This window comes from Pan paniscus, chromosome 3 (assembly GCF_029289425.2).
Source record: "Pan paniscus chromosome 3, NHGRI_mPanPan1-v2.0_pri, whole genome shotgun sequence".
In the NCBI taxonomy this organism is placed as follows: Eukaryota; Metazoa; Chordata; class Mammalia; order Primates; family Hominidae; genus Pan; species Pan paniscus.
The window spans coordinates 40,166,239-40,174,666 of record NC_073252.2 but is presented as its reverse complement, the minus strand read 5'-3'; the positions used below and the strand labels follow the sequence as shown (position 1 = coordinate 40,174,666).

Genomic DNA, 8,428 nt, shown 5'->3' with positions numbered 1-8,428 from the left:
CCTGCCTCAGCCTCCCAAGTAGCTGGGACTACGGGCACCCGCCACCAAGCCCGGCTAATTTTTTTGTATTTTTAGTAGGGACAGCGTTTCACCATGTTAGCCAGGGTGGTCTTGATCTCCTGACCTCGTGATCCACCCACCTAGGCCTCCCAAAGTGCTGGGATTACATGCGTGAGCCACTACACGCGGCCACCTGAAATTTAAAAAAGAGTAAATAAAGAAATTGATTTATGCTCACAAAGTTAACACAATTGAAAAAAATGTAGAAATCAGGTAAGCTGTTGTTTACAGTTGTATAGATGTTTCACAGTTCTCCTTCAAAAGCAAATGTTTAGGTCAACATGAGAGTGACAACATTTGTCTCTCAGAGGGTAAATGTTTTTGCTTTCTTATGGCTACCAACTATCCCACTTTAAGACAGTTTTTTTCCTTCTTTTTTTTTTGTTTTTGTTTTTGTTTTTGTTTTGAGACAGAGTCTCGTTCTGTCACCCAGGCTGGAGTGCAATGGCGTGATCTCAGGTCACTGCAACCTCCGCCTCCTGGGTTCAAGCGATTCTCCTGCTTCAGCCTCCCGAGTAGCTGGGATTACAGTCACCTGCCACCATGCCTGTATAATTTTTGTATTTTTAATAGAGACGGTGTTTCACCATGTTGGCCAGATTGGTCTCAAACTCCTCACCTCATGATCCACCCACCCTGGCCTCCCAAAGTACTGGGATTACAAGCATGAGCCACCGCACCCAGCCAAAACAATTTTTGCATATGGCTGGTGTATTGGTTTCATAGGACTGCTGTTGCACCACAAACGTGGTGGCTTAAAACAACAGAAACTTACACTTTTACAGTTTCAGAGGCTAGAAGTCCAAAGTCTAGGTGTGAACAAGGCTATATTCGCTTTGAAGCCTCGAGGGAAGAATCCCTGTCTCTTTCTCTGCTTCTGGTGCTTGCTGGTGATCCTTGTAATTCCTTGGCTTGCAGTCATCACTCCAATCATCGCCTCCATCCCTACATGGGACTTCATCCCTGTGTGTCTTCATATCTTCTTATTAAGACACTGCTGGTCAGTGGATTTAGGACCTACCCTAATACAGTATGAGTTTGTTTTAAATAATTACATCTGCAAAGATGCTGCTTCCAAATAAGATCATATTAGGAGGTTCCAGGTGGACATGAATTGTGTGTGTGTGTGTGTGTGTGTGTGTGTGTGTGTCGTGGGGCACTATTCAACCCAGTACAGGTGGGTTCATGAATCTTGGTTAAGACTTCATAAAGTCCAATCAATTATTCATTCTAAATTAGGTCATATTTGGTGGTTAACATCAGAAATGTACTCAAATTAGCTCAGATAAAAGAGATTTTACATGAAGAAAACAATTTTTTTTTCTTTTTTGTGACAGAGTCTTGCTCTGTCGCCCAGGCTGGAGTCCAATGGCCTGATCTCAGCTCACTGCAACCTCTGCCTCCTGAGTTCAAGCAATTCTCCTGCCTCAGCCTCCCAAGTAGCTGGGATTACAGGTACCCACCACCATGCTCGGCTAATTTGTTGTTGTTGTTGTTGTTTGAGACAGAGTCTCGCTCTGTTGCCCAGGCTGGAGTGCAGTGGCGCAATCTCGGCTTACTGCAAGCTCCGCCTCCCGGGTTCATGCCAGTCTCCCGTCTCAGCCTCCCGAGTAGCTGGGACTACAGGCACCTGCCACCACGCCCAGCTAATTTTTCGTATTTTTTAGTAGAGATGGGGTTTCATCGTGTTAGCCAGAATGGTCTCGATCTCCTGACCTTGTGATCCGCCCGCCTCTGCCTCCCAAAGTGCTGAGATTACAGGCGTGAGTCACCGCGCCAGGCCTAATTTTTGTATTTTTAGTAGACAGGGCGTTTCACCGTGTTGGCCAGGATGGTCTTGATCTCCTGACCTTGTGATCCACCTGCCTCAGCCTCCCAAATCTCAGCCTGGCCTGAGATTTCGTCTAAAAAAAAAAAAAAAATTAGCTGGGTGTTGTGGCATGCACCTGTAATCCCAGCTACTCTGGAGCCTGAAGCAGGAGAATCGCTTAAACCCGGGAGGTGGAGGTTGCAGTGAACCGAGATCACATCATTGCACTCCAGCCTGAGCGACAGGGTGAGACTCCTTCTCAAAAATAAATAAATAAACAAACAAACAAATAAATAAATAATTAGGGCCGGGCACGGTGGCTCACGCCTGTAATCCCAGCACTTTGGGAGGCTGTGGCGGGCAGATCACCTGAGGTCCGGAGTTCAAGACCAGCCTGGCCAACGTGGCGAAACCCCATCTCTACTAAAAATACAAAAATTAGCCCGGTGTGGTGGCAGGCACCTATAATACCAGCTACTTGGGAGGCTGAGGCAAGAGAATTGCTTGAACCCAGGAGGTGGAGGTTGCACCCAGGAGGTGAGCCGAGATGTGCCATTGCACTCTAGCCTAGGCAACAGAGCAAGACTCAGTCTAAAAAAAAAAAAAAAATTAGCCAGGCATCATGGCACGTACCTGTATTCCCAGCTACTCAAGAGGCTGAGGTGGGAGGATAACTTGAGCCCAGGTGATCAAGGCTTTAGTGAGCTGTGATTATGCCACTGAACTCCAGCCTGGGTGACAGAGTAAGACACTGTCTCAAAAAAATAAAAATAAAATAAGAAAGTAAACTTATGACACATACTTCTTTACTACAGTTATGGGCAGAATAGACTCATTTATCAAATATATTAGAGAAGATAATCATGCCTGGGTGTGGTGGCTCACGCCTGTAATCCCAGCACTTTTGGAGGCCGAGGTAGGCGGACCACCTGAGGTCAAGAGTTCGAGACCAGCCTGACCAATATGGAGAAACCCCGTCTCTACTAAAAATATAAAAAAATTAGCCAGGTGTGGTGGTACATGCCTGTAATCCCAGCTACTCAGGAGGCTGAGGCAGGAGAATCGCTTGAACCTGGGAGGCGGAGGTTGCAGTGAGCAAAGATTGTGCCATTGCACTCCAGCCTAGGCAACAAGAGCGAAACTCCGTCTCAAAAAAAAAAAAAGATGAAATCTCGCTCTTGTCCCCCAGGCTGGAGTGCAATGGTGTGATCTAGGCTCACTGCAACCTCCGCCTCCCAGGTTCAAGCGATTCTCCTACCTCAGGCTCCCAAGTAGCTGGGATTACAGGCCTGTACCACCATGCCTGGCTAATTTTTTGTATTTTTAGTAGAGACGGGGCTTCACCACATTGGCCAGGCTGGTCTCAAACGCCTGAAGTCAGGTGATCTGCCCGCCTCCCAAAGTGCCAGGATTACAGGCGTGAGCCACCGTGCCCGGCCACGCCTGGCAAATTTTTTATATCTTTAGTACAGACGGGGTTTTACCATGTTGGCCAGGCTGGTCTTGAACTCCTGACCTCGTGATCCACCAGCCTTGGCCTCCCAAAGTGTTGAGATTACAGGTGTGAACCACGGCGCCCGGCCTTTTTTTTTTTGAGAAGGAGTCTCACTCTGTCACCCAGGCTGGAATGCAGTGGCACGATCTTGGCTTACTGCAAATTAGCTCAGATAAAAGAGATTTTACATGAAGAAAACAGTTTTGTGTGTCTGTGTAACAGAGTCTTGCTCTGTCACCCAGGCTGGAGTCCAATGGCCTGATCTCAGCTCACTGCAACCTCTGCCTCCTGGGTTCAAGCAATTCTCCTGCCTCAGCCTCCCAAGTAGCTGGGATTACAGGTGCCCGCTACCATGCCCAGCTAATTTTTTGTATTTTTAGTAGAGAGGGGGTTTCGCCATGTTGGCCAGGCTGGTCTCAAACTCCTGACCTGAGGTTATCTGCCTGCCTCGGCCTCCCAAAGTGCTGGGAGTACAGGCGTGAGCCACCATGCTCGGGTCTTTTTTTTTTTTTTTAGACGGAGTCTTTCTCTGTCGCCCAGGCTGGAGTGCAGTGGTGCAATTTTGGCTCACTGCAACCCCTGCTTCCCAGAGTCAGGCAATTCTGATGCCTCAGCCTCCCAAGTAGCTAGGACTACAGGTGTGCGCCACCCCACCAGGCTAATTTTTGCATATATATACATATATATGCAAATATATATATATATTAGTAGAGATGAGGTTTTGCCATGTTGGTCAGGAGCTCTAGAATTTGTATATAGAAGGAGCTGTAGTGAAATTGGGGGTTAGGGGTTTGTCCTCAAATTGCACTGGACGCAATTTTGTACATAGATTATATAACTGAATGTATGTGTGAGGGGGACACTGATTGAAATTATGTGGGAGGTAGAATAAAGACTCACAAAGCCACCCCTTTGTGCAATTATTAACCACATAAAACTCTTTTTTTTTTTTTTTTTTTAATTGAGACCATGTCTTGCTCTGTGGTCCCAGCTGGAGTTAGGAGTACAGTGGCGTGATCTTGGCTCACTACAACCTGCGCCTCCCAGGCTTAAGCGATCCTCCCACCTCAGCCTCCCAAGTAGCTGGGACTACGGATGTGCGCCACTACACCAGGCTAATTTTTGCATTTTTTTGGTAGAGACAGGGTTTTGTCATGTTAGCCAGGCTGGTCTTGAACTCCTGGGCTCAAGGCATCCTCCCGCCCTGGCCCCTCCAATGTGCTGGGATTAAAACTCTTTTTCCTCCAAAACAAATTGGATTAAATCACTTCTAGGCCTTGTGTGTTTTTTGGTTTTGTTTGGTTGTTTTTGAGACGGAGTCTCACTCTGTCACCAAGCTGGAGTGCAGTGGCACGATCTCAACCCACTGCAATCTCCACCTCCCAGGTTCAAGCGATTCTCCTGCCTCAGCCTCCTGAGTAGCTAGGACTTCAGGCACATGCCACCAGGCCCAGCTAATTTTCATATTTTTAGTAGAGATGGGGTTTCACTATGTTGGCCAGGATAGTCTTGAACTCCTGACCTAGTGATCTGCCCGCCTCCGCTTCCTAAAGTGCTGGGATTACAGGCGTGAGCCACCGTGCCCGGCCATTTTTTTTCCCCCTCCGTGGTTACATTTATTAGCTATTATCCTCTCCACAACAACTATTCACCACAACTCATTCTTCAAGGCCTAGCCTCAAATGTCTCCCTTGTGAAGCTCCCTAGCATCCCTTTTCCAGGCTCCCAGACAATGTGGTTCACATCTCCAGCATAAAACATATCACAGTGGCCAGGCGTGGTGGCTCATGGCTATAATCCCAGCACTTTGGGAGGTCAAGGCAGGCAGATCACTTGAGGTCAGGAGTTTGAGACCAGCCTGGCCAAAATAATGAAACCCTGTCATCCCTATTAAAAATACAAAAATCAGCTGATTGTGGTGGCGCATGCCTGTGATCCCAGCTACTCAGGAGGCTGAGGCAGGAGAATGGCTTGAACCTGCAAGTTGGAGGTTGCAGTAAGCCAAGATTGCACCACTGTACTCCAGCCTGGGCAACAGAGTGAGACTCCCTCTCAAACAGAAAACAAAATCAAAAATAAAACCAAAAACACGAAAACATGTGGCAGCCTTCTCTCAAATGGTGATTCGTTGTATGTCTCTGGTTCCTCCAACAGACTGTGATCCTGTAAAGCATAGGGATTTTGTCACGGTTTTTTGTTTTTGTTTTTGTTTTTTGAGATGGAGTCTCACTCTATCGCCCAGGCTGGAGTGCAGTGGTACAATTTCAGCTCACTGCAACCTCCACCTCCCAGGTTCAAGTGATTCTCCTATCTCAGCCTCCTGAGTAGCTGGGATTACAGGCGTGTGCCACCATGCCCGGCTAATTTTTGTTTTTTAGTAGAGACGAGGTTTTCACATGTTGGTCAGGCTGGTCTCGAGCTCCTGACCTCGTGATCCACTCGTTTCCACCTCCCAAAGTGCTAGGATTACAGGCGTAAGCCACCAAGCCTGGCTTTTTTTTTTTTTTTTTTTTGAGACAGAGCCTCACTCTGTCCCCCAGGCTGGAGTACAGTGATGTGATCTCAGCTTACTGCAACCTCTGCCTCCCGGGTTCAAGAAATTCTCCTGCCTCAGCCTCCCGAGTAGCTGGGATTACAGGCGCCCGCCACCATGACCAGCTAATTTTTTGTATTTTTAGTAGAGACGGGATTTCACCATGTCGGGCAGGCTGGTCTTGAACTCCTGACCTTGTGATCCGTTCTCGGCCTCCCAAAGTGCTGGGATTACAGGTGTGAGCCAGCATGCCCAGCCGGATTTTGTTTTTAACATATTCTCTCAGTGCCTAGTTCAATGCCTTACGTAGCTCAGTGACTGTTTAATTAACTTTTATGATAGCATGGATATCTTTTAGGCCCTAAATCTGATCTGATCCAAGCCCAGTCCTCATTATCTTGATAGTGGTTCTAGTTACTCAGGCCCAAAACTTTTAAGAGTCATCCCTGTTCTCTTTTTCTTCTTCTTCTTCTTCTTTTTTTTTTTTTTTTAACAAAGGTTAATTCTTAAATGTATAGCACCTCCAAAACAACACTTAATTCCTGCTATTGGTGGTAAAAGATGTTATGGCAGGGAATACAGATGTTTAAATACGGATGAAATAAAGGGTCATCATCTCCTCAGGCACAAGGAACAGCTTACTTTTTGCCAGATTTCTTAATTTCACCTGTGGCCAGGGGCCCCTTCCCCGCAGCCTTCGCTTTTAGCTCCTCGAGTTTCTTTTGCTCCTCTTTTTGTTTCTGCTTGAAAGCCTTCTCTTCCTCGTCCATCTCCTTGGCCTCCTTCTTGGGCTGTTTCAGGGGCTTCTTGCCACCTTTGTGGCTGGACATGGCGCCTACTGTCATCCCTGATTTCTTCTCTCTTCTTTTTTTCTTCTGCCCCTTTTCACCACCTTTACTGCCATTACTTCTATTAGCTATTATTCTAAGAAATGGTTCTTGTTACCATTTCTCCTTGGGATTTTTATAGTTGTCTTATACCTGGCTACCCTTCTTCCACATTTGCATATCTACTGCTATTTTCAACCCAGCAGCTAGAATGATTTTTTTATTTTATTAAAAAAATTTATGTAGAGCTTAGTATATGCGAGTTACTATTCTAGGCATTTTACAAATATTAACTTATGGCCAGGCGCAGGGGCTCACACCTGTAATCTTAGCACTTTGGGAGGCCGAGGCGGGCAGATCACCTGAGGTCGGGAGTTCAAGAGCAGCCTGGCCAACATGGTGAAATCCCATCACACTAAAAATACAAAAAATTGCTGGGCATGGTGGTGCGTGCCTGTAATCACAGCTACTAGGGAAGCTGAGGCAAGAGAATCACTTGAACCTGGGAGGCAGAGGTTGCGGTGAGCCGAGACTGCAACACTGCACTCCAGCCTGGGCGACAGAAAAAAAAATTAAGTTATGTATTCCTCATAATGATCATCTGAGGAAGATACTATCATTATCCTTGTTTTACAGATGAAGAAAATGAGGCACAGAAGAATTAAGTGGTTTGACCAACATTGCCTAACTCAGGACATACATCATATCACCTCTTTGCTTAAAACAGTCCATTAGTTCCCCACCTCAATCAGAGGATAGCCACAGTCTTACCAGAGGTCTAAAAGGCTACATGTGATCTGTACTCTCTCTCACTCCGGGGAGTCTCACTCTGTCGCCCAGGCTGGAGTGCAGTGGTGCTTTCTCAGCTCGCTGCAACCTCCATCTCCCCGGTTCAAACGATTCTCCTGCCTCAGCCTTCCTAGCAGCTGGGATTACAGACATGTGCCAGTGCGCCTGGCTAATTTTTGTATTTTTAGTGGAGACAGGGTTTCACCATGTTGGTCAGGCTGGTCTGGAACTCCTGACCTCAGGTGATCCACCCACCTCGGCTTCCCAAAGTGCTGGGATTACAGTCCTGAGCCACGGTGCCTGAGCCACTGAGTCTAATTTTTTGTCTTTTTAATAGAGATGGGGTTTCACCATGCTGGCCAGGCTGGTCTGAAACTCGTGACCTCAAATAGTCTGCCTGCCTCCCCCTCCCAAAGTGCTGGGATTACAGGTGCAAGCCACCGTGCCCAATTCTTCCCTACTTTATTTTCATATACATGTATTATTGTTATTTTGGTCTATTTCTCCCCAAACAAATTAAGGTCCACCAGGAGGGCAGGCCTTCATTTGTGAAACAATTATTTAAAGAGGCCTATAATATAAGGTATTGTTTTGGGCACTGAGCGGGGAAGAAAAGCTTGGTGGAGGTTGGGTGCAGTGGCTCATGCCTGTAATTCCAGCACTTTGGGAGCCCAAGGTGGGTGGATCACCTAAGGTCAAGAGTTCGAGACCAGTCTGGCCAACATGGTAAAACCCTGTCTCTACTAAAAATACAAAAATTAGCCAGGCATGGTGGCGCATGCCTGTAGTCCCAGATCTTGGGAGGCTGATGCAGGAGATCTGCTTGAACCCAGGAGGCGTAGGTTGCAGTGTGCCCAGATTGTACCACTGCACTCCAGCCTGGGCAACAGAGCAAGACTTCGTCTCGAAAAAAT

At 47.0% G+C, this 8,428-nt stretch overlaps 1 protein-coding gene across 1 annotated transcript; it reads right to left on the bottom strand.

Annotated features, from left to right (window-relative positions):
- Nucleotides 1-5,082: 5,082 nt before the first annotated feature.
- Nucleotides 5,083-7,540, bottom strand: LOC117979874 (translation machinery-associated protein 7-like). The gene has a single exon (XM_034958064.3). It carries the CDS (start codon nucleotides 6,741-6,743, stop codon nucleotides 6,537-6,539), a length of 207 nt encoding a protein of 68 aa, XP_034813955.1. The 5' UTR covers nucleotides 6,744-7,540; the 3' UTR covers nucleotides 5,083-6,536.
- Between the last annotated feature and the right edge of the window lie 888 nt (nucleotides 7,541-8,428).

What these genes read in the sequence shown, in the direction of transcription:
- LOC117979874 (XM_034958064.3), bottom strand. Translation starts at nt 6,743, where the DNA reads ATGACAGTAGGCGCCATGTCCAGCCACAAAGGTGGCAAGAAGCCCCTG.